The sequence below is a fragment of the Aphanomyces astaci genome (genome assembly GCF_000520075.1).
Source record: "Aphanomyces astaci strain APO3 unplaced genomic scaffold supercont1.96, whole genome shotgun sequence".
Classification (NCBI taxonomy): Eukaryota; Oomycota; class Saprolegniomycetes; order Saprolegniales; family Verrucalvaceae; genus Aphanomyces; species Aphanomyces astaci.
Window position 1 is genome coordinate 22192 of NW_009798359.1, and position 23558 is coordinate 45749.

At 49.2% G+C, this 23558-nt stretch overlaps 7 protein-coding genes and 1 non-coding gene across 10 annotated transcripts; 6 read left to right on the forward strand and 2 right to left on the reverse strand.

The window, feature by feature from the left end:
• The first annotated feature begins 13 nt into the window (after positions 1 to 13).
• H257_16980 (hypothetical protein) lies at positions 14 to 6838 on the forward strand. Its single transcript, XM_009845607.1, has 6 exons — positions 14 to 3899; positions 4338 to 4451; positions 4513 to 4806; positions 4863 to 5171; positions 5491 to 6247; positions 6600 to 6838. The coding sequence occupies exons 1-6, from the start codon at positions 111 to 113 to the stop codon at positions 6800 to 6802; spliced, it is 5466 nt and encodes a 1821-aa protein (XP_009843909.1). The 5' UTR covers positions 14 to 110; the 3' UTR covers positions 6803 to 6838.
• A 1526-nt stretch (positions 6839 to 8364) lies between these two features.
• Positions 8365 to 10685, reverse strand: H257_16981 (hypothetical protein). The gene is made up of 5 exons (XM_009845608.1): positions 9358 to 10685; positions 9057 to 9301; positions 8917 to 9000; positions 8760 to 8869; positions 8365 to 8708 (listed from the first exon to the last, which is right to left on the reverse strand). Exons 1-5 carry the CDS (start codon positions 9548 to 9550, stop codon positions 8474 to 8476), a joined length of 867 nt encoding a protein of 288 aa, XP_009843910.1. The 5' UTR covers positions 9551 to 10685; the 3' UTR covers positions 8365 to 8473.
• H257_16982 (hypothetical protein) lies at positions 9668 to 10685 on the forward strand. Its single transcript, XM_009845609.1, has one exon. The coding sequence runs from the start codon at positions 9721 to 9723 to the stop codon at positions 10645 to 10647; it is 927 nt and encodes a 308-aa protein (XP_009843911.1). The 5' UTR covers positions 9668 to 9720; the 3' UTR covers positions 10648 to 10685.
• A 117-nt stretch (positions 10686 to 10802) lies between these two features.
• Positions 10803 to 10874, forward strand: H257_16983. Its single transcript has one exon. It is a non-coding gene; the product is annotated as a tRNA-Pro (tRNA).
• Positions 10875 to 11307: 433 nt separating this feature from the next.
• H257_16984 (hypothetical protein) lies at positions 11308 to 11714 on the forward strand (the record flags this gene model as incomplete). The annotated part of the gene is made up of 2 exons (XM_009845610.1): positions 11308 to 11538; positions 11604 to 11714. 2 exons carry the CDS (start codon positions 11308 to 11310, stop codon positions 11712 to 11714), a joined length of 342 nt encoding a protein of 113 aa, XP_009843912.1.
• Positions 11715 to 11804: 90 nt separating this feature from the next.
• H257_16985 lies at positions 11805 to 12945 on the forward strand. 2 transcript variants are annotated; one of them, XM_009845612.1, is made up of 8 exons: positions 11805 to 11885; positions 11944 to 12003; positions 12050 to 12126; positions 12181 to 12312; positions 12375 to 12427; positions 12487 to 12633; positions 12685 to 12761; positions 12813 to 12945. In XM_009845612.1, the coding sequence occupies exons 1-8, from the start codon at positions 11838 to 11840 to the stop codon at positions 12888 to 12890; spliced, it is 672 nt and encodes a 223-aa protein (XP_009843914.1). In that variant the 5' UTR covers positions 11805 to 11837; the 3' UTR covers positions 12891 to 12945. The 2 variants fall into 2 exon arrangements, with proteins under 2 accessions (XP_009843914.1, XP_009843913.1); XM_009845611.1 differs by having other exon boundaries at positions 12487 to 12761.
• A 494-nt stretch (positions 12946 to 13439) lies between these two features.
• Positions 13440 to 19291, reverse strand: H257_16986 (hypothetical protein). The gene is made up of 20 exons (XM_009845613.1): positions 19233 to 19291; positions 18928 to 19128; positions 18765 to 18877; positions 18614 to 18707; positions 18434 to 18519; positions 18083 to 18305; positions 17424 to 17501; positions 17104 to 17355; positions 16855 to 16999; positions 16314 to 16656; positions 15993 to 16122; positions 15601 to 15893; positions 15129 to 15201; positions 14874 to 14930; positions 14559 to 14809; positions 14339 to 14496; positions 14245 to 14276; positions 14100 to 14183; positions 13791 to 13987; positions 13440 to 13742 (listed from the first exon to the last, which is right to left on the reverse strand). The coding sequence occupies exons 1-20, from the start codon at positions 19257 to 19259 to the stop codon at positions 13541 to 13543; spliced, it is 3039 nt and encodes a 1012-aa protein (XP_009843915.1). The 5' UTR covers positions 19260 to 19291; the 3' UTR covers positions 13440 to 13540.
• Positions 19292 to 19887: 596 nt separating this feature from the next.
• Positions 19888 to 22990, forward strand: H257_16987. Of its 2 annotated transcripts, XM_009845614.1 has the most exons (7): positions 19888 to 19974; positions 20042 to 20101; positions 20155 to 20592; positions 20682 to 20780; positions 21446 to 21727; positions 22508 to 22587; positions 22644 to 22990. In XM_009845614.1, exons 1-7 carry the CDS (start codon positions 19915 to 19917, stop codon positions 22924 to 22926), a joined length of 1302 nt encoding a protein of 433 aa, XP_009843916.1. In that variant the 5' UTR covers positions 19888 to 19914; the 3' UTR covers positions 22927 to 22990. The 2 variants fall into 2 exon arrangements, with proteins under 2 accessions (XP_009843916.1, XP_009843917.1); XM_009845615.1 differs by having other exon boundaries at positions 22508 to 22990.
• Positions 22991 to 23558: the final 568 nt, after the last annotated feature.

The following is a 23558-nucleotide window of genomic DNA, read 5'->3' on the forward strand; positions in this document are numbered from 1 at the left end:
AAGTTATCCGGATGTGGTTTGAACTGAAAAATGGGGGTCATACGGATAACGACATATTATCCGGAATTTCAAGGTTGAGGGTGTGTGTGTTGTGGGCATTCAAATTCAAAATGGAAGCAGCTGTCCTGAAGCTTGGGCACCCGCTGGAAGAGATCCGCCTGCGGTCCTTACGAAGCATCCACACGAAGATCACCATGGGATTGTGGCCGCATCCCCATAAACTGCCTGTGAAGATCCAACATCTGCTCATGGAACTGCTTCCATCCCTTGCACCCGACTACTCGCCAGCCCAAGACATCTTGACCCAGTTGCAAGCTGTCAACACGACACCCCATTCCACTGAAACAAAGTGTGCCCTCAACGCTCCTCGTACACCTGCACCTCGTGTAGCTCCCACCGATCGACCCATGGGCGGCAAGTCCATCGAAGCGACCGTCGCTCCGCCTCGGCCAGATGTCCCATCTAGCGTCCAATCCGGGTGGACGTTTTCTCATGTCCAGCTGTGTGATGCAGACGACCAGCTACTATTTGAGTTCGAAGTGAAGCTGAAAATGCACGGCAATACGAAGGAAGGCCTTCGCCTGTTCATAGAGTTTGGCGAGACGGTGCTGCGCGACTTCCCCGCTGAAGTGTTCCTGCAACGCCCGGCCATTCTGCAGTACCTGCTGCATCTGTTACAGCTTCCCCTGATCGAACTCAACCAGCCCCCACCATCCACATCATCGTCTTCGTCGTCACCTTGCTTTGGTGAAGTGTTCTTCGGGTACACATCCGCGCGGAACAATCGACGGCGCCATCCCGACAGCGCGCTCTTCTTTGTGCTTTTGGGGCTGCTTGAGGATCTCGTTGCTGGCCTTTCCAAGAGCTTTCAACTGCACATGGACGCGTCCTACCACTCGCAAGTCGTCATATCCCTTTCTCGGTCGAAACCACCACCACCACTGTCGTCATCGCACCCTCTGCCGTCCTACCCCTGTGCTGGCCATCCTCGTCGCGATCATGGCGGCATCGCTTGGTCGTACAGTGGCGCCATGTGCCATGTTTTCAAAGCCGTGGCTTCGCTGCTGACCCGCCCGTTGGTGCCGCGTCTGCACGTCCTCGGCCTGTTGCTGCCGCTCATCGACAGCTTGCGCGACGTGTCGGCCGCGACCGACGCCATCGACTCGTTTGAGTCGGATCGACTGGCAGAGTGCTTTGCGGTGCTTATGGACGCCCTCGATAATTCCACGAGTCCCGACGACCACCCATCTGCCACCACTGTATACTACTATACGTGGCAAGTGCTGGTGCAAATGCTCACATCTATGGGCACGTCCAACCTGGTGCTACCTCCTCGCCTACTGCAAACAGTGCAGAACGTTGTGTTTGACCAAGCACTGTATGAAGTAGCTCCGTCTTATCGGCACAAATTGCTGCCTATAGTCGTCGGTGTGAACCCCCACATCGAGAACTTACTCGAGCAGCACATTGCCACGATGGATATCGTCAAGAATTGGCCAGCGTTCGTCCACCACGTCGACCAAGTCGTTGAAAATGACCAAGATGTTGAGGACAATCAACTCCCCCAACAAGCCCTGGCGATTCTCTCCGTGCTCGACCACGTCCGCCCCATCGACGCCAGCCTCGCCGTGCTGACCGCCGCCGCCAAAACGCTGCGCCTTGTCACAGACGACGACAAGTTGTTCACAAACTTGCTCTCGGCGTTGCTGTTGGCCCGCCACGGCGCGAAAACGTCGTCGCATTTTCAAGACGTGGCCATATCCTTGGAGGCGTCAAGAAGCCCCGCCGCCGTCTTCGTTCCCGCTTCCATCGTCGTGTGCGTATGCCGCCTCCTAGTAGACACCCTCCCCCCCCAACTCGACTCGCTGTGGCGTATATTGAAACATGTGCTGCCATCCGCAGACCAGTCGGCGGTGCCCTTCCTGCAGCACTGGGCGTACGCTGATACCCCGCAGTCGCCCGCCCATCAACACATGCAATCCGTGCTCGCGGCCAAGCTGCGCGACATGCAAGGGGACTTTGCCCAGAGTGTGGTCGGGATGGCCAGGTGCTTACTGCACACGTCCGAGTTTGTGCGGCGGTCGGCGTCCGTGGGCCTCGCGTCGGCCCTAGTCGACGACTGTTGTTCGTACGTGGAGCAGCGGGATTGGATGGTCCAGCCAGAGTTTACCCCGGGCGACCCGTTTCACGACCTCCTCACTCCTCTACGGCACCATGTCGCCACGTTCAAGCTCCCATGGCATGATCATCCATCACCGCCTTCGACTCTACCGCCACTACATCAGAACAACCAGCAGAACGTTGTCGGAAACGTCCGCAAGTTGATTGCGATCCTCCAGTCGCCGTCGCTCGAGTGGACGATCAAAGAGTCGGCGCTCCATCAAATGATTCAAACCGTGGATCGACTTGTGACATCTTCCTCCTGTGACGACGTCGTGGTCGTGGTGCCGTGCTTGATCGATGCGGTCGTGCCGTTTCTGGCCCATTCCAACGCCAAGTTTCATCTGCTGCCACTGGTACTAGTGCGAGATCTATTGAGTGTATCCCCCGACGTCCGCCAGCTAGTCCGGTCCAACCACAACAACATCCTGCATGTCCTCTTGCCGTTCGTGTACTCACCACAGACCGATGTACGCGCATGTGCGTACTTTGTCGTGCTGGTTCTCACCTGTGCGCCCGAAGTATGGGGCGAGTCGCCGCTATGGATGCACCTCCCGTCCATGATCACATCGACCTTTGGCTTGCATGCGGCTACGCTATGGCCATCCATCAAAGTACCCTCAACACCTACTACTACTCCCATATCGACCACCCCATCATGTTATGATGACGACAACAGAGAAGTCCACGTCCTCCACCACTCCCCTCGAGACTTTGTGGCCGCAGCCATCGACGCCGTGAACGCCGCCACTTCCCATCGACAGTACCTCCACGCAATGTATCAGTTGACTTGTTTGGCGCGGGTGGACGCTTCTGTCGTGGGCAGCGCCATCTCGACGCAGTTCGAGTCCAAGGCGCGGTTCCTGCAGTGTCTGCACACGATTCCCACGAGTTGGCGCGACCAAGTGGTGCTCGCGTCGCTCTTCCACGTCCTCGCGCTTGTCGTCCACCACATGGACATGTCCGCGTTGATGTACATTTTGATTGCGATCAAATCGAACGCGATCCTGCCCTTGTTTACCCGTCATCCCACACATCAACAACAGTACGGCGGCGGGCTCCACGTCAAAGTCCTCATGCTGCTGCTGTCGATGGCCCGTTGCAAGGACAAGGGCTTGGTTGAGTTTATAGCGGCGTTGGTACTCGACACTGCCCTGCACGACCACCTCCGAGCTGTGTTTATCCTCGGAGATGACCGCCCGGCGCAAGTGCTGAGTCTCCAGCTATTCGAGTCCGTCACGTCTCAGTCGTCCATGCTAAGTCCATGGAGTACGAATGAGTTGGCGCCGACGCTTGGTCAACTCGTGGGTGGTGGGGAGTCTTCGTGTATCGTGTACTCGAGCGCCTCGTTTGGCGGCAAACACGTCGTGATGTGGGCTCTGTCGTGCCTACTGACCACCCACTCGTCGTTTTCAACAGCCATGTCCGCCAATCGGTTCGTGTTCGACCGCGATGCCCGCGTCCGCGCCATGGGGTTCCGCCTCCTCCTCCTGAATGACCCGGCGTTCATAACGCTGGCCAAAGACGCGGTGGTCGACTCGACCGAGTGCGCCGCCGTCCGAGTCCAAGCGGCGCATTACCTCGTACGTCAACATGTTCAAGATGCCGACTTCGCTGCCAAAGTGGCGGCGGCGCTGACGGACCAAAAACAGCGGACTTCCTTCTTTCTCTCGCCCGAGTTTGTGCTGGTTTGCGCTCGACTGGTGCCGCCAGCCATTTCTACGACTGAGCTGCTCAAGGTTAGTCAGTACACACCCTGTGACACTGTTGTGCCAACGTTCAAATCAAAACGGATGCTATGGGTGCATTTCACCCAAATGTGGACTCGAGACGCTAAATAGCTTTTTTCGAATCTCTATTCGAGTTGTATTTCATCTTGTATATTCACTATACTATACAAAGATTAGTAGTAGGATATATATATATATGGTTTTGCCAATGCGAAAAAGGACTGTGTTATTGAGTCAAACGTTTGGATTGGCAGAATAGATTCGACATGACGTGATTTGATTGGCTCAGGCGGTTCTTGAATCGATTCTCTAATAGACATTCGATGATTTTGCTGTTTCGAATCGATTTGACAATATATATATATATATATATAGATTGCTTGAAGAATTCCGATATTGTTTTCGTATGGTATTATGAATTGATGGGGGATGGTTGTGGTGGTGTAGTTTACGTCGTTGGGGTATCACCGTGAAATGTACCGACGAGCGTGTGAAGTGGTCACTGGCATTTCCATGTCGGAGACGCGGCAAAGCAAGAAAATAATCGCAGTAGCGTTTCAGGTATATATATATATATATATTATATATATATATGATGTCTAAATTAAATGAACGTGTATAGAACACGTGGCAGACTGTGCATCAAGGACGTGCGATCCAATGCATTGGAGAGATTCTGACAGGACTCGACCCAGTGAATTCGACGCTCCTTCCGCACCTGCATGAGATTTACGCCTTGACCGACGACTCCATCGAGTACGTCCACTTGTTGGGGGCGGCCATGCGCGTTTTGTGCCGATTGCTGGATCAACTGTCCACTATCGACCAAGTTGAAGAACTCACGCTCGTAACCAAACTCGTGGAGATGGTGCACACGGATCGTTCATTGCTGCCAGCGTGCCACGTCATACACTGTGTACGTTTGTATATATTTTAAACATATCCTATGGTTGTTGCTGTGGTTCAACATAGCTGTCGAAGCACTCGACGTGGAAGCGCGTGGTCCAGAACGCGCAAGGAGAGGCCATTGCCGACGCACTCATGGCGATCGTAGCTGACAAGCCCAGCAACCATGTACCGCAAGTGGCGTTGGCTCTGCAGAGTCTGTTTGAAGCCCACGAAAGCCGCTTTATCGATCGAGCAATGGACACTGGATTCGTACGCCATTGCTTGACGCAGTTAACTAGTCATTTGTCGTTAACGACGGACGAAATCGCATTATATTGCAACTTGCTGCGATCGTTATTGGGCCACCACGTCCAAGCCAAGCAACTTGCACAAGTACGTTCGTTCATTGCCTGTATGAATGTATGATAGATACTATATATATATATATATATATATTGTGGATAATTTGGTACAGATTTCCACTTGTATCGAATAATGTCGAATAATCGAATCACGAGTCGAAACGCTATTGGCTACTCGAATTTTGAGTGGATATATTTGATTGGCTCTTACAGAAAGAACACATACATTCAATCAATCAGAACCAACTCCAGCGTGATTCCATATTGCTTAATTAGCGACTTTTGGACATTTCTAGCGAATGAATTCACACGATAAATAACTTTTTTATGTTAACTATGACATTGCATAGAGGTTCAACCTGCCTGGCATGTTGTCGTCCATGTGGCCTCGGATGATAAAGCATCAATCCGACCCGAATCTCGTGGAAACGTGGTTGCACTTGCTCAACAACTACGTGTACAACGACCAATCAGCTAAACAATCCGTCGTTGGCAGTAGTAGTACTCCCCCCTCTCCATTGAGTTGCTTGAAGCAGTTACTCGACCACGCGACATCAGTAGCCACGACGACGATATCCCATGCTCGGTTGACATTCTCCGTGTTAAGGTCCGTGTTACTCAACCCCGACTGCGTCTTGGCGTGCATCAAGTATGGGTACGTTGCCAAGTTGATGGGCATCGTCGGAACCCTCGTGTACAAACATCAAAAGAACAAGCGAAACAATCCATGCGACAGCGTTGTTGCTCACGTTGTCGCAGTGGTTGCAAACGTCTCGTTCTCGCCGGATGGACGTGCGGAAATCTGCCGGTACGGGGCACTAAAAGACGTGCTGACCGACCTCTTGGCCACGCCGTCGTTGGCACTGCCGACTGCATTGTTGCTGCGAAACTTGACGTTCACGTCGATCGCCAAGGCCCAGTTTGTGCAGTGGAAACCCATCATGGCGTCGTTGCTGGTGTTCTTGAGCCACGAGAATCCGTTCGTGAGCAACTTTGCCAGCACGGCCGTGTGGTCGCTGCTGCACAACAACCAAAAAGCCACGACCCACGTCGTCGAGTTGGATTGGTCGACCCATGTGACTGATGCCACTGTGTATTTAACCCAAGGTACGATATATATATATATTGTGATATAAACATCCAAAAGTCGCGCGCGGTGTTTGTCTACTCTAGTGATCAATATTGAATCACGCTGGAGTTCGTTCTGATTGGTTGAATATATTTGTTCTTTCTATACGAGCCAATCAAATCCACTCAAAATTGGAGTAGCCAATAGTTCGTTCTGATTGGTTGAATTTATATCTCCTATCTATACGAGCCAATCAAATCCACTCAAAATTGGAGTAGCCAATAGCGTCCATTTGTGATTCGATTCGACGGGGTCTGGAAATCTGGACCGAAACCACAATATATATATATATGTATTGTATTTAATGATATTATCGTTGGATATTTATAGCCCTTGCGCAAACCAGCAACGAGAGTGACCGCGTGCTCCTCTCGCAAGCCCAAGCCAACTTGGAGCGCATCTCGCAGCTGATTGAATGCAATAACGCTGACAAAGATGACCAATTGAAACCTCTGGACCGACTGGCCATCTCACTCAACACCAAGTGTGTTCGCCGCGACTCTACCAAGAACGAACTGTCCCGTAGCAACTAGAAACTAATGTTAATTTAATCTACAATTCGAGTCCAAGTTGGCGTCGATTGTAATTTTCAAACTCCTGTTATATGTACGTTCTACTTTGAAGCACTTATTATTATATATCCGCTATATATATATATATATAACTACGAAAATTCGCGTGGTTTGTCTACTTACAGTTAATATTGAATCACGCTGGAGTTCGTTCTGATTGGCTGACTATACTTGTCCTTTCGAGCCAATCAAATATATCCACTCAAAATTGGAGTAGCCAATAGCGTCGATGATTCGTCATTCGATGGGGTGTGGAAATTCGTGCCGAATCCACAATATTGCTTGCTGCACATCTTTCCAATGACAATTCACAGTTTAAAGCGACGAAATCCTCATATTTACATCATCATGATTCTATCTCGCCGCGCCGCTTCGCTATATATAGCTACTGTAGCTCACGTTTTAGGCTAAAAATATACCCCCTTGGGCTATTCACTGTGAAAGTCGGCATCTTTCGTTCACGACTGCTGCTGTGACCAGCCAGCCACCATAGCGCTTCCCCGCGTCAAGTTTGATTCGTCCAGCGTGGCCAGCGACCACGAGGACTTTATCGACTCGCCCACCTCGTCTTCCCCGTCTTCCCACAGCAGCGGCGGGATCGTCCAGTCCAAAATGGCATCTAGACAGCAGCCGCCTCCGCCCAAACCCAAGCGCAACTACCAGCAGCCCCCCGACGACGACCACGATGCGATCGAATCAGACGACGCGTACGCAGCCCCCATCCAGCCCCGGCGCGGCCGCAGCACCCGCGCGGCTTCGCAGTCCCCTCCGTCGTCCCCACAGTCATCCCGCCACACCGCCGTGGCCCCTCTCAAGAGCGTGGAAGGGGAAGCTGAGACGACGATCGGCGCCGCCGTCAAGATGAAGGGCGAGCTCTCGTTCGAAAGGCTGCTGCGCATCGAAGGCGAGTTCGAAGGCAAGCTCGTGTCCAAGGGGTCGCTTGTGATTGGCCAAAAGGGCTTGCTGACCGGCAACATCGACGGCATGAAGGAAGTGCTGGTCGCCGGCGGCCGCGTCATTGGAAACATCACCGTCGAACGCCTCGTTCTGCGCGACAAGGGCCAGATCTTCGGCAACGTGACGGCCAAGAGCATCCGGATAGACCCCGAGTGCATCCTCATGGGCACCCTCAACGTCAACCCCCACGCCCCCCAGCGCATCAACTTGAAGGGAGAGCCGGTTGTGGAAGAGCCCAAGCCTGTGGCCCCCGCGACCCCCGCGACCCCGCAACCACCCCCCGCCTAAACAGGTGATATGTACTACTACTTAAGTAGTTACTACATACTATCTAGCGTCACGGACCCCCTGCTGTACTATATAATCAACAACATGACGTACTGGATTCCATTATCTCTATTGCTTTGTACTACGTAGCAGTCGCCTCACCTTGTACTAGTTAGTACCTACAGCATCTACCCTTCAAACAAGGTCTCCTACTAGTACGACGAAATGGCATACCTTCGTCCTATGCGTTTACTCGTGTATAACCGAACACTGCTCTTGATCCACTGACTAAAACACCATTGACAGGCTTTCATATATTGTGCATTATTAGGTTACCCATATTGTAAGTATGTACTACAGCACAATCCCCTTGTGAGGACTTTATAGCACGGTGAATGGCGGCGGCATCTAGATGGACGGAATCCCCGCCGCGCGCAGCTTGGCTTCAAGGGTCTGGAACTCGGACTCGTTGACGGCCTTGACGTCCTCGTCGTCGACGATCTCTTCGATGCCGCGCACTTCGGGGATGTAGTGCATGAGCATGTTCTCGACGCCGTTCTTGAGCGTCACGGATGAGCTGGGGCAGCCAGCACAAGACCCGGCCAGCTGCAGCTTGACAATACCTCGGTCTTCGTCAAAGCCTCTGCACAGTGTCATACATGTGAGACGACGTCGGTAGGATGGCGACGTGTACCGAAAGAAGATGTCGCCGCCGTCGTCTTGCACGGCCGGACGGATGCGCGTTTCCAGCAGCTCCTTGATCATCGCCACGACTTCGTCGTCCGTGTCCAAGATGGTTGTGTCCTGATGACATGCATGAGCATGATGATGGTCCCATGTGATATGAGTACCGTGATCACATCTTCGTCCGTCATGATGGGCTTCCCCGACGCGTAAAAGTCCATGATCGTTCCAAAGATTTGGCCTCGGAGTACCTACATGTCTATGCATGAGTCAAGGGAACATGGAGGTAGGTAGGAACGACTCGTACATCCCAGTCGATGTCGTCGTTCTTCTTGGTCACAGAGATGAAATCCTTGCCAAAGAACACGCGGACGATGCCGTCGATCGCAAACAAGTCCTTGGCAAGCAGCGAACGGCGGAGCTCTGGGCCCTTGGGGGTGAAGTCGACGCCCGTGGAGAAGCGGTCATCGAGGACCGCGCGCCCCGGAATAAACTTGAGACTTTGCGGGTTCGGCGTCGTCTCGGTCTGAATAAACATGTTGCGCACCGAGACTACAGCATTATTGTCGTGACTTTCTATGGCGCACCAACATGGTCCAAGTAGGTACCTGTGAACAACGAAGGACGACGGACGTTCTTCTTGGCGAACGACGATCGAACCAACGGTGACGATGACGACGAAGGCACGTGGATAGAGCGCACGGACGGCGCAGCGTTGGCTAAGGCCGCCGAGGCCATGGATGGGACACGAATCTTGGTGGCTTGATGCAGGCGCAACACATTCCGGCAGGTTCGGTGCATTCTGCTTCGACGATGGCGAAAGAGCACCAGCGAATATGGCAATGGTTCAGTTCACCTGAACCGTGGTTCATGGGATATCCGGATATCACCAAGGCGAATTAACCGGATGTGTGTCGTTTATCCTTCGCATCGCGATCTTGGACGGTTGCTCAGTTGGCATTCTCTCGTGGATGTGGAAGAACGTGTTCAAGAAGCGGATGTCGAAGGGAGCCGCCGACGCTGTTGCGACACCAACGGCCATAAACCAAGGGAAGGAGCATGCAGAGGTATCGGTAGATGTGGAGAAACCAGTGCAAGCTGCAGACTCGACGATGACACCGCGGCACGACGACGTGTCTCCTGAGAGCTGCGACGACGACGGGCTTTATGTCGTCGCCAACTTCACGGGACTCATGGTATTGCAAGGCGCGACGGAGAAACGACAAATTCGATACGTGATGGAGATCGTGTGTCCCTCCACCCGACAGAAATGCGAATGTGTCAAGCGCTTCGACCAGTTCATCGACCTCCGCCACCGTGTTATGGACACCCTCAAGCAATGCCGCAGCAAAACATGCTCCAAATGTGTGGGCATCGCGGCTGTCATCCACGCGCAGCCGTTTCCTGGACGCCACCTCTTTACCACACTGCATCATGTCCGAGACCGCGCACTCCCCCTGGAAGCGTTCTTGCAGTGTATTTTGGACAGCGCTTTCACGTGGAAAGGATGCAAGCGAGCCAGGCACGCGTTCAGCCAGGTCGTGGGTCAGTTCGTGGGCGTGCCAGTCGACTGCATGGTTTCGAATCGGTCGAACGGCGATCGACCGCCGCCGTTGGACTTCCGCAAGTCCATTCGCCATCTCATGGTGGAGCGCCAAGAATCTGTCGGTGGCGGTACTATTGTAGGTACAAGCGACGTATCGTCGTCGTCGCCCATCATGCCTGAGGTTGTGAGTGTCGCCGCCTCGTTTCCAGAAGACATGGAGGACGACAACGAGCAGAAAGAGGACGAAGGGCGCCCCGACACCATCGAGCCAGCTACGCCAATCATCTCCACAGATGAACCTGTCAAGGACACTGCCGACGACGAAAGCGATGACCGCATCGAACGTTCCTAATACTATTAATACTAACGTTACACCAGTTTTTCTCTCAACTTTGTTGACGAGTCTTCAAAACGTGGAGTATCAGTACTATTAATAACGTTATCAATAAAGTATGTGATATGTGTATTAACGTTTTAATATATAATTCAAATCTCATTTTCAAGAAAGCCTCTTTGGTCTAGTGGTATGATTCCTGCTTAGGGTGCAGGAGGTCCCGATTTCGATCATCGGAAGAGGCCATACTTTTTCTCTCATTTTCGCCAAAAGACACTGTGGATGTGTTTACGACGATAACGTTATTCTAATTTGATCACAGTACTACGATGGGTCACCGTTTAGACTTGATGAGGCTCGTTAGCCGGTTTGATGGTATATAGTGTGCATTACTATTGATATCCTTGAGCGGTAGAATGATGCATCGATATATTCTTTCACGAGTGTATCGACCCCGAGTTTGCGCGGCTGGCCAAGATCTGACCCACGGCCGACTGTGCGACATCGGGTGCCGTCGAATCTTCCGTACCAACTACTAGTATATGCCAGCCGAGCAGACCGCGTGACTTCGTTGTCAAGTTATCAGAATTCCACTTGAATAGCCAGTGGGCGGGTGATGTACGGGGGGATCTATTGCTAACTTTATAACGAAGCCAGAAACCTCCAATTTCTTTGGCCATGCAGTACATCTCCGTTGAATGCGTGGCCACCAACATGGGGGCCACACAACGCCCGTGCCCCTTGTTCGAGAACAACGTCATGTCGTGGTCTGCGATCAATCTCCTGTGGCGGCCATGTTCAACCCGTCGACAAGCTTATCCAGAGCTCAAATTCAAACGGTCGGATGACCCTTCACCGCAGTACGCAACGAACGCCTTGCTGGATTGTGCTGCGAGTGAAGGGGTCCTCGTAGGATCAAATAAGACCATAACGACATTGCGTGGATGATGCACGTGGGGCCGCATTTCGCCCAGGCCGTGGACCTCAAGTATCGGGTGTGGAATCCTCAGTACAGTCGGTTTCTGCACTTAGATTGGAATTGTTGTCGAGGGGCACCCACGGACGATGCCATGTGTGGTCGCTGAGCCTCAAAGCGGCTAACGGCTAGCAAAACAACTCAAAAACAAATGTTATCCGGATACTGACGCCACATTATCCGGATGCATTTGCCTCCACGTGGAGTGGCGTATTCCAAGCTAAAAGCGACGATGCCGATTCTGACGTTTATTGCGCGGGTGTCCGATGGGATGCTCCTGGTATGTGCTTCTGAATGGACCGTCTGATATGGAGAGATTAACCTCACGTGATTCCTAGGTGGCGTCCATGGAATCCGCGGGAGACTACAACGACAACTTGGACACGTACAAACAGCAGGTTGGGTCGTACGATTATGATATGACCCTGACATGCAACGGCATAGGGCAAGCAAATCTTGAAGAAACTCAACCAGCGCTCGCCTGGGAAATGCAGCATTGATTCCGGCGCGTATGCATTCCAGTACGTTATCGATCGATGTCCCTTGGCATGATTTGACCGTCCTTGGTGTTGCAGCTACCTCATCGAAGAGGGTGTGTGCTACTTGACCCTCTCGGACAAGAACTACCCCAAACGTCTGGCGTTTCTGTACTTGGAAGATATCCACGGCGGCTTTATCGACGAACTGCGTCGTGATCACGGCGACAAGTATGTCTATCACTCCATCGTCTCCCTACCTCGTCACTTGTTTCTCACTTGTCATCATCTAGTTGGCGCGACACCGTCACGACTGTGGCGCGGCCGTATGCGTTTATCAAATTCGGTGTGTCTCCCCCTCTTCCTCCATCGTCGCCTTCTTCGTCTTATCGATCCTATGTCCAGACAAATACATTCAAAAGAAGCGAAAGGAGTACACGGACCCCAGCTCATCTCAAAACATGTCGAAACTCAACAACGACTTGGCCGATATCCACAACGTCATGCGCCAGAACATCCAGGAAGTGCTCAACCGCGGCGAGGCCATCGATCGTACCCCCTCCTCCATCTTCGTCCTTATCACGTTGCTGAAGTCCGTCGTAGGTGTGTCCCAGATCTCATCCAACATTGCCGACCGGTCGAAGGAGTTCAAGTGGGGCGCCAAGAAGCTCAGTCTGCAGGTACACTCTCGGATGTTTCTTCGAGGATGGTACTGAGATGATGGTGGCTAGGCAATGTATCAAAAGTATGGACCACTTGTAGCCATCGCATTGTTTGTCGTGCTGGTGGTGTACTTCAAGTTCTTTTAAACAAGTTACTCGTTTACAATGAACGCATCTTGTCCCCAATATGATTACTATTCACGACTGGTGTACACATACTAGTACCCCCCTCGTGCACAGTGTGACTTTCAACAGTGTCACATGTCCTTGAGATGCTGTTTGTCCTTTCAGATATACCGGCCAGCATAAATATATACTTAAAAGCCAATGATTTCGATCTTGGACGACCCATGTGGTTGTTCCATGTACGGCGGCGTGTTGGTCACGCCATAAGCTGAATATATTTCATTCACATCAGCTTTTCGCAATATATATATATATATATCGCCAAATGGCCAAGATGGAAGAGAGGTACGATATGGAGATTATCGACATGTAACGCAATAAAATCAGCCTTGTTTGGTACGTTTAGAAAAGTGCAGCTTGCACAATCAAGTTCCGTGGATAAAATGATATATATATACTAGTATATATATATATATATATTGTGAATTCGTTCTAAATATATCCAAAACTCGTGTGGATTGTCTAATCAATATTAAATCACGCTAGAGTGTTCTGATTGGTTGAATATACTTCTATACGAGCCAATCAAATCCAATCAATATTGGATTAGCCAATAGCGTCGATTCGTGATTCAACTGGGAAATGAGTACTATATCGCATCCACAATGCACCTAGTTCTTTGGGTACAGCACGTAGTCGACGAGTTTGACGTGGGATCGGTCCTCCGAGTTGAGTTTGCGGTCGAATGTTTCTTCCTCCATATCGAAGCGCAGGATGTTGTCCACTCGACTCATCTTGGGCTTCCAGTAGCTTGGCACCTTCCATTCATATGACGGCGCCAGCTTATGTCCCGTGCCACTCCACGCTGGGTCGCTACGTCTAGCATGAAGAGAGGAAGGGAGGAATATGGAAGGTACCGACCGGATCCATTTCGTGGGCATTTTGTCCACCCCCAGTGCAAACATCTCCAAGTCGCCGTTGGGTTTGATATGCAGGCGAAGGATGTTCTTGTAGCTGGCCACACGAAGCGCCGAGAACGCTTCGTTGTAGTGGCTTTTGAACACATTTACTGCCAAGTACAAGTACACGCCCACAATGATGCCTGACAGCGGTGTCGCCTATGCAATTTGATTAATATATATATATATGCTCGGATGAATGATTTTGTCATATTAATATATACCACACGTTGGACGTATTATGAATAACGCAAGACGGGATAAGACGTACCGCGACCCAAAAGTATAGAAACACCGAGTAATAGTACACCAATACTTCACTTCGAGCCAACGAGTGGAACCCTGCTTGGCAAATCTATTCGCGGCATAGTGAGCGTAATATATTACACCAAAATTCACGATATATCGCGCCGTACGTTGGTTCGATAGATGGCGACAGCTTGCGGTACTATGTATACCAAAGATTAGGCAACTAATAAGTCGAAATGGACCCATAGAACTGAAAAGTACCATCAAAAACAGTCAATATGTACTTGACGCAGGCCGAGTAGAGCGGGATCAGCCCAAAGTAATCGAACGGTCGCAGCAGCTGCACCATGTCGGGGACATGGAGCTGGTAGTACTGGTACAACGCATCTACACCACCGTCGTGCCCCCCCAAAGCCCCCCTTAAAGTACACATTACGACCAAATGATATATACTAAATATATATATCCGGGTTGCACAGACCGATCGGATGCCGCTTGGAACATGGATTCGAACGCAATGAGCACACTGAATGCGGCCATGCTGTGACAGAGCGACGCTGCGACGCTGATGACCAGGCGCTTGGCAGACGAAGTCGAGTCAGCAAACAGCCAGTGGCCCACCACAAGACCCAAAAAGGTCGCCAAGCTCAAGTAGGACGTCGTCAGCATTTGATAGTGCACGGTCCACAGGTCCGCCACAAAGTTCACAACCACGTCCGTCCACTCGGCATTCTACAGACCACGAATTGTAGTAGGTACAGTAGTACTACTACTAGTACGCCTAGGAACTAAGTACCTCGTAGATTTGACCCACCGAGCACCGCGGAAACATGGAAAACGCGAGGAAAAAGTACTACACATGGGACCACGTGAGTTGTATATACAATATATATAATAAACCTAATATATATATTATGATACTTCAAAATAAACCTGATATATATATATTTTGTTTATTTTGCAGTCACATTTGTACAATATAATAGGACTATTTCGAAGTCATACATATACGACATATATTTTGTAGTCATATTTCAATTGACCGACGTACCCCCAACCCCCCGACAATGTCAAAGCGCCAATTGCGACGTCGAAACCCAAGGATGTTGAGCAATGCGTAGCGCCTACCACCAGTTTAAATATATATATGTGTTATATCCACCAATCAATATTCGTTTAATATATATATATACAGCATCGCCCACCAACACAGGCATTGAAAATCGCATAGGCAAACTAATATTGTCAAGTCGATTCGAAATTGGAGTGGGTTTCTCAATCGAATGAGCAGCACCAAATCGCAGGCAGACAACATCGATCAACCAATCAAAACCCAGAACACGAATCAAGTAGCCAATGAAATTATCCACTCTTCGACCAATTCAACATCTAATTAGTGTGAGACTGAAATTGGTCTGACACTGGACGAATTTTACATACAAAAGTCAAAGTATCGAACGATAGATTTGGCGAATTAGCACAAACGTCCAAATTTATTGGGTCAACCACACAATCGAACACACCGGCACACTTTTTCCGACGGGTAGCACGACGCACGCGTGTAGAGGCGATGGGATGCGACTAAATTGTCTCCGCTGGGCACGTGGGTCGGATGCAAGAAGGCGCCGCCACCTCCCGACACGATCAAATGCACGGGCGCAGCTTCCGCCTTGGATGAAGGCGATGTGGACGGAACACCAGAAGCGGCGGAGCAGTTTGATCTGTCAGGGGAGAGCTGGATGGGGTTGATAGTATCGTGGGAGTTCATGTGCGGAAAGTGTTTGGTCACGGGCGAGAACGGCGACAGCGACGGCACCTACTCCACCATACAAATCATACAGTGTCCTCATCATAACCGAGTATGTCAAAGCCACCAAAAGGGCTGAATGAACAGAATAGCACGACAACGTCATACGTTTTCAGAGGTCGTCTGGACCGACAGCTTGGAAGGAGCAGGTGAAGGACGCTGCTTCTTGGCAGGCACGGACACGTGGTTAGACTCCACGAGAGAGTGCCGGGTGTAGTTGTGAATATCCCCCGCCAGCCTAGAAAAATCATCATATATATAACTCACCAGCCCATGAAAATTAGAGGTAATCTTCACACGAAAACAAAAAGTACCACATATTCCTGACATCATCTAGAACCTTGATATTACACTGTTAACGCATATATTATATATAGATATAATTCGAGGGACAAATATCCCATTATTCTATCATGATATAGTACGTACCGGACGACGACGCGGCCCTTGAGGATGGACGTGATGAGGTACTGCAGCTTCTCTTCGCTTTTATTGCCTTCGTACGCGTCCAAGATCCAACTGGGCTCGTGGGTCACGACGATCACGCGATCGGATGGACCCATGTGACGCTCCACGATCGCCTCAAAACATGCAAACTGCTCGACGTTGATGTCGTGCTCGAGCGCCAAGTCGCACCCCAACACCCACCACCCGTGGGGCAACTTGAGCGCAAAGAAACTCGTGTCTTGGGGCAGGTGCCACCCGCCCAGCCAATCCCGTTCGCATACAAACCGACTGTACGTGTTCAATCCGTCAAACCAGTCGTGGTTGCCTACATATTATAGATATTAAATACCAAGTCGAGAAATATATATATATATACCCTATGCACGAAAATAGAAAACGATAAATTTCACGAAACATAAACACATACGATATGGAACAATATAATATAAATCATCACCAATTAAAAATATTTTTTTTAAATATATAGATAAATAGAGTTTTCCACCTTATAGATATGACGTACCCGGAATAGCAAAACATGTGGGGCCAGCGTATTCTTTCAACAATTTACACGGGGGAGGCAGCGCTGGTTTCTTGGTCGACACGGCCGCGGGGTCATACCAGATCGGAGGCTTCATCGCGTACTCAAACGGACGCCAAAATCGGGACTATAGTAAAGTGTACGAAAACGTGATCTCACAAAACTCACTTTGGAGCTGCCTTGTCAAACCAGAGAGCACCTAGTAATACTAGTAGTTGGAATAGTACCCACCTCGTACGAGTCCGCGTCGGGGTGCGGGTACGCCAGGTCACCGCCCAGCACGATGCAGTCCCCGCGCGGCAGCGTGAGCGCCCCACCGGCCTCCCGCGGGAACTTGGAGTTGGACAATGGCACGTTCACCTTCAAGTGCGGTTGCGCCAACATGCGCGCGATCTGGAAGCTGCTGTTGAACCCGTCGCCGCAGTCCGCCATGAAGTCAAACCAGAGCTCGTCCTTGTGCGCCAAATGGTCAAACATGTAGTCCTAGTACATATCATTGTAATAATATATATTCCAAGATAAGGTATATGTGTATAAATGATGAATGGTACCTTGTAGTTTGGATGCAGGGCAGCTTGCATCGTCCGCTTGTCGAAGCGACCGAGGAAGATTTTCAGTGAAATCAATAGCTACAGTTCAATAGACTTAGATATGTAATCATACTATCAAAGTATCAAAATTCTCTGTTCGAAACCATACTATCTCATCGATTATTTTCGATAAAATCACTCCATGCACAATATATATACATACATATATATTCACAATGAAGACTAGTCATGTACTGAACCATACATTCTGTACATGTGCATTGAGATACATAATATGTATTTAAACATGAAATATATATTAACACATAAATTATAGTTAAATATATATATTTCAATGCACATACACAGTATATATATATATATATATATATATATATATGTTCACAACGGATACGAGGTCATGCACTTGTGCATTGAACCATGTATATATATATATATATATAAACGCAAATGTAATATTTCAATATATGTATATATACATATTAACACACAACACATATTTAAATATATATGATGTATATCCATATACAAAGTATATTGCAATGCACCAAGTACATGAGTCAACACACATACAGTATATGTGAACGTTTGAAAACATAGTGCGATCGAAACACCATGTGTGGTTGTAAACAAACAACCAGCAACGGCACGAGTACTACCTGAAAGCCCGTGTCAAACATAAACATCGAGTACCACGGGACCATGGGCAGCGCGTGGTCGGGCGGGAGCGTCGCGTGCTTGTTGTTTTCGTCGTCGTCGTCGTCGTCGTCGACGCGGTGCCACTGCATCGAAAACATTTGGAACCCCACCATGCGCTCAAACACAAAGTTGATCATCGCCAACGTCATGCCCGTGAGCCAAATGTACAGCGCCCCTTGGTAACTACGTGGATATATCAAGAGGAGAAATCGGAGCGAGCATGACTCATTCAAACTATATATATCAAACAATCGAGGCGGGAGATATTTGGTTATATATATAATATCAAAAATGCACGCGGAAGAAGATACCTAGCAGGCACAGGGATGCGGGAACTCGCGACTCCAAACACGTGGTCACATGCGTGTCGGTTGTACGTTTTAGGAAAGTTGGCGTCCTAATGTGGTTGAGAACATGCGTCAAAGGTTTAGGGATGTCGATGGGAAAAGACATGGTGTCGTGTGGACGGCGAAGATGCTGAGGGGGCGTACCTCTTCCTCCGCATCGCAATGGACGATCAAGATGCAGCAAGACACGCTCACGGCGGCACTGTTTCGAAGGATGGTCATCACCAGTCGATTCCATCTAGACATGTCCAGATTATTACGCGACGACGACAACGGGGAGGGGGGTAGAAAGTACGAGACGCTCGACAGCCGAGAGACCAAGCCAAAACACTTGAGAAAGTACAACACGGCTTGAAACACCGCGAGGATGGCAATAGAGCTGAAGAAGATGGGCAGAAAGAGCGATATCTACGATGGTTCGCGTGAGAAAGGACATCGAGATCTCGACGACGCAGTACCGGTTGCTTGACGTCGTAGTCCATCATGCCAAGCTTTGTCAACGGGACATGTACCACCACCGCAGACAACAGCCACGTATACAGTCCCATTGAGAAGTACACGTACGGCGTCCATCTGTCGAGGAGTTCGCGGTTCTCGACAAACGGGCTCGTGAAGATGTAGAACGACAGGAACACCGTCGCGAACACCAGGAACCACGTCTAGACAGCATAGGAGCACTGTGATCCAGGGGAAAGGGACGCCATGATGCGATCGATTATCGCATGCGATGGAGGAAGAGATGGAGGAAGTGTCCTAACGTTACCCATTGATCTTGCGGTGTCGTCCTCATCGTTGGGCACTCGTTGACTGTGAGCGCCGAAAATGTAGATTCAAGTTTCTGATCCTCGTCTGTGATTGGTCCAACCTAAAACACAGTTAGATTGGCTAAAATAATTTTCAAAATGAGTTTTGATTGGCCATAATGTTCCAATTCAAGCGTTCTGATTGGCACAATGTCGTCTATTGTGACCCTTCACACACCCATGTCTACGCAACAAGGTCCAAGGGGCAGCCGCGTTGTACCGCCGGTATTACAGGTATTCGTGTCTTTCACAGGAACGTTATGCCCTAACTTGAATACCTGCACATGCTTTGATGGCAGTGAAAAGTGAAGCGGGTACACCAGTGCTATCCACTACAGTTGCTTCGAGGTCATCTGTCTGCATCATGGCAAGTGCGACTCGTTCTGAGCTACTACTGTGCAAAGAACTGCGAGCAACTTCGTCGCATACCCCCTCTCCAATACTGTATGTACGGCAGCAATTGTATGCATCACGCGGCCTCAGGAGTGTCTCCCTCGACCGTAAAGTTTCACTTCCATCAAGAAATGCCAAAATGACGCTGACAAACGGTGCTAGAAAAGACGCATCCGGATACGTTTATCCGGAAGCATGAGGTGTGAAGTTGACTTCGACACCATTCGCACACCTTTGACACACACGACCATGTTAGCTCGATCCCGTGCACTACAGCGCCGCGGTGTGTCTGCCGTTGTCCATTCGTCGGTAGGACGCACACCACCTTCCTATCCATGCTCATTACCTCTCCAGTCGAGCTGAACTTGCAATCTAGGTGCACCAGACCGTCGCCTGCCGATCGCCGACTCCTTTCGTCTTGAAGCCGAAGTACATGGTAGGTCAACACATCCTCGTTCCTCGAGCATGAGTTGCATAACACCCTGTTAGAGTCTCAATGCAGCAACAACCAACCTGTCTCGCGCGACATTGGAGAACGTGACCGCGAATCGTCCGGTGGCGTGGTGGCTCATGGGCTGCGCTGGGATGGTGGGTGCGATGGTCGCTGTGGGCGGCGCCACTCGGCTGACGCGATCCGGCCTTTCCATGGTCACGTGGAAACCCCACGGCGGCCTCCCGCCCATCACGGATCAAGAATGGGCCGACGAGTTTGAGTTGTATAAGAAGTTTCCAGAGTTCCAGCAACGCCAACACATGACAGTCGACGACTTCAAGCAAATCTACTTTTGGGAGTACAGTCATCGCATGCTTGGGCGCACCGTGGGCCTGGCCTTTGCCGCCCCACTGGCCTACTTTCTCATCCGCAAGCGCATTCCAAAGGAAATGTACGGCCGACTCGCCGCGCTCTTTGGCCTAGGCGCGTTCCAAGTACGTTGCCTCGGATATATTCGGGCTGTGGGGGTTTCTAATACTTTATAAATTATTCTAAATATTTCAACTTATTCATTGTTTTGAAGGGTGGAATTGGGTGGTGGATGGTCCGCAGTGGTCTCGAAGAGCGCGACCCGACCGACCGCCGTGAAATTCGCGTCAGTCCGTACCGCCTCGCGACTCATGTACGTTCGAATATATATATATATATATATTTGTATCTTGGGAATTATTCCATATATTCCATATATATATATATATATATATATATATATATATGGTGGGGATTCCTTCGTACGCATTCTTCTCAAACGGTTTGGGGTGTTCGCTTGATCAGGACATGTATACATTGTACGAGTGTATGATTGTCTTTAACCCAAAAAATTTGCACTTTTGTGCTGATTCGCCAAATCTATCGATTATTTGCCCTAACTTTTATATGTAAAAATGGTCCAGTGTTTCACATTAATTGAAGTCACATACTAATTCGATATGTTGCTTTGGTCGAATGTGAGTGAATAATTTGATTGGCTACTTGATTCGTGTTGTGGGTTTTGATTGGTCGAATATATCGATTGTCGGCCTGCGATTTATTTGGTGCGGTTCGCACCCAAACACTCCAATTTCGCATCGACTTGACAATAATATTTGCTTATAACATACTGTATGTACTAAACTCTCCAATTAAGTCGTCGCCATATCCTTTACTTGGGTGTTTGATAATAAAAATATGCAATATATATCGTCGCGATGATAGTATACTGATGTACACACTATATATATATATGAAGAAATAGGACACATCGACAAAATTCATTATGCTAATATATATATATATATATATATATAGTTGGGCCTGGCGTTCACAACGTGTGGGTTACTGTCGTGGACGGCGTTCGGAGTGTTTTCCCCGCCGTTGGAGTCCAGTTTCAAGCTCGTCACCGACACGATCACTCCCGCTGGCCTAGTGAAAATCTGCCAAGTCCGCAAGTGGCTGCACCGATCTGCGACAGTGTTGGCGATTACGATTGCTTCGGGGGCGTTTGTAGCTGGCATCGACGCTGGCATGGCGTACAATACGTTTCCCAAGATGGGCGACCAGTGGCTTCCCGACGGCATGTTCGACATGGAGGTATTGTGCATGTCACTCAAATTTGGACTTGTGTATGTCATATAGCATTCGAATCCATGTAACCTCATTTAAGCTCGTACAAACTATATGTATGTGGTTTTGCTGGGTCAAATGTTTGGATTGGTAGAAACTCGACAGAATTACGTGATTTGATTGGCTTAGGCGGTTCTTGAATCATTCTCTTTGGACTTTCGATTCTACTGACGGCTCCAGTTTCGAATCGATTTGTTTCTCTTATATTGCAAAGTTGCGTCCTATCGATTGAGTGCTTTGTATTTTTGACTCATTTTTATTTGTATGGTGTCCATCCCACGAAATGTACTTCAAGTCACACTCGAATGTGATTGGTTGGTTTCGTACAATCTGATTGGCTGAATACATTTGCCCATTCCACGACAAATATATCAAAAACGATCGATATATTTACTGCCAAGATTTCGAGGTTTTGGGTTCATCCGCCGAATCCATCGATCGATATCGGTCTAGTTTTTGTACTGAGTTTTGTATGTGAAGACTGTTGATGCGAATATATTGGATTGATTGATTGGCTCTTTGATACGTATTTCTGGGTTTGGATTGGTCAATAATCGATTGTATATGCTACCCCACTCGAAATTTCGTTTCAAAGGGGCAATATTAATATATATATATCACTTCCAGCGATGATGTATATATATATATATGCTTAGCCGCTGCACGTAAGGGGCTTAATATATATATATATGAATCACTTCGAACGATGATGTATATATATATAATAATATATATATATATGCTTAGCCGCTGCACGTCAACTTTTTCGAAAATACGCCGCTGGTGCAGTTCGACCACCGCGTGCTAGCGCTGACAACATTGGCAGGGTACACTGGACAAGTGTTTATTAAGGTTTTCTCATGGATAATATTAACGATGGTAGGATCACTGGAGCGTATGCCCTCGCGCGTAACCCAAACGTGTGGTGGCAAATCCCAGCGCCAGCTAAAACTGCGCTCAATTTGAACGTGGCGGCGGCCGCAGGCCAAGTCATGCTCGGCATCTCGACGCTGCTCAACTGCGTGCCGATTCCGCTGGCCATCGCCCACCAAACCGGCGCGCTGGTGCTCATGACGTCCACGGTATACACGCTGCACACGCTTCGATTCGCGCGACCTCTCGGGTACAAATGGGCTTCCTCCATCAAGCAAGCCAGCAAGCCATAACCAACCATGTCGAATACTACTGTAGTGGGTTTATACACTAAATAGATGCGATCTTTGCTTTACATGCGTAGACAATGTAATGGGGATATAGATATTGGTATCATCCAATCTTGTCCGAGGTTCGACAAAGATTATATAACGTTAGTATATATACAGTATACTGATCTCCACCCTTAAACGAAACGGAGCAAATTATGCAATTCACACAGTAAATTAACTCTTACAGGTATTTGCAGGCTGTCTGAACCAACCATTTATACATGCATTCAAGCGCTGGGCGTCTCCAAGTCAGAGCTGAGTATGCCAGTGCGTCTCCAGCAGTTTCTCACAGTGGAAATGATGTCATCCATTTCAATGCCAAACGATTCAAGTGTTCGAATTTTGAAAAAGTCATCACCTTCCGATATGGTTGGATAATATAAAGTTTCAAAAATTATCAAGTTTACCCCGTTTCGTTTAAGGGGGGAGATCAGTATATGGTTTTGCCCAATGCGGAGGGGTCAAACGTTTGGATTGGCAGAAATTCGACATGACGTGATTTCATTGGCTCAGGCGGTTCTTTAATCGATTCTCCTACCGTATAGTGTATATGTATTGCGACAGGTGATAGATATTTCACAACCAGCTGACAC

Coding starts and splice junctions, on each gene's coding strand:
- H257_16980 (XM_009845607.1), top strand. CDS start 111: ATGGAAGCAGCTGTCCTGAAGCTTGGGCACCCGCTGGAAGAGATCCGC. Junction 3,900..4,337: donor CTACGACTGAGCTGCTCAAG/GTTAGTCAGTAC, acceptor GTGGTGGTGTAG/TTTACGTCGTTGGGGTATCA. Junction 4,807..4,862: donor CGTGCCACGTCATACACTGT/GTACGTTTGTAT, acceptor GGTTCAACATAG/CTGTCGAAGCACTCGACGTG.
- H257_16981 (XM_009845608.1), bottom strand. CDS start 9,550: ATGCACCGAACCTGCCGGAATGTGTTGCGCCTGCATCAAGCCACCAAG. Junction 9,001..9,056: donor ACGACGACATCGACTGGGAT/GTACGAGTCGTT, acceptor ATAGACATGTAG/GTACTCCGAGGCCAAATCTT. Junction 8,870..8,916: donor CGGACGAAGATGTGATCACG/GTACTCATATCA, acceptor GCATGTCATCAG/GACACAACCATCTTGGACAC.
- H257_16982 (XM_009845609.1), top strand. CDS start 9,721: ATGTGGAAGAACGTGTTCAAGAAGCGGATGTCGAAGGGAGCCGCCGAC.
- H257_16985 (XM_009845611.1), top strand. CDS start 11,838: ATGCCGATTCTGACGTTTATTGCGCGGGTGTCCGATGGGATGCTCCTG. Junction 12,313..12,374: donor CGTCGTGATCACGGCGACAA/GTATGTCTATCA, acceptor GTCATCATCTAG/TTGGCGCGACACCGTCACGA. Junction 12,428..12,486: donor GTATGCGTTTATCAAATTCG/GTGTGTCTCCCC, acceptor TCCTATGTCCAG/ACAAATACATTCAAAAGAAG.
- H257_16986 (XM_009845613.1), bottom strand. CDS start 19,259: ATGAGGACGACACCGCAAGATCAATGG. Junction 17,356..17,423: donor CCCTGCATCCAAACTACAAG/GTACCATTCATC, acceptor GATATGTACTAG/GACTACATGTTTGACCATTT. Junction 16,657..16,854: donor CACATGTTTTGCTATTCCGG/GTACGTCATATC, acceptor TATAATATGTAG/GCAACCACGACTGGTTTGAC.
- H257_16987 (XM_009845614.1), top strand. CDS start 19,915: ATGTTAGCTCGATCCCGTGCACTACAGCGCCGCGGTGTGTCTGCCGTT. Junction 19,975..20,041: donor CTGCCGTTGTCCATTCGTCG/GTAGGACGCACA, acceptor CTTGCAATCTAG/GTGCACCAGACCGTCGCCTG. Junction 20,781..21,445: donor CGTACCGCCTCGCGACTCAT/GTACGTTCGAAT, acceptor ATATATATATAG/TTGGGCCTGGCGTTCACAAC.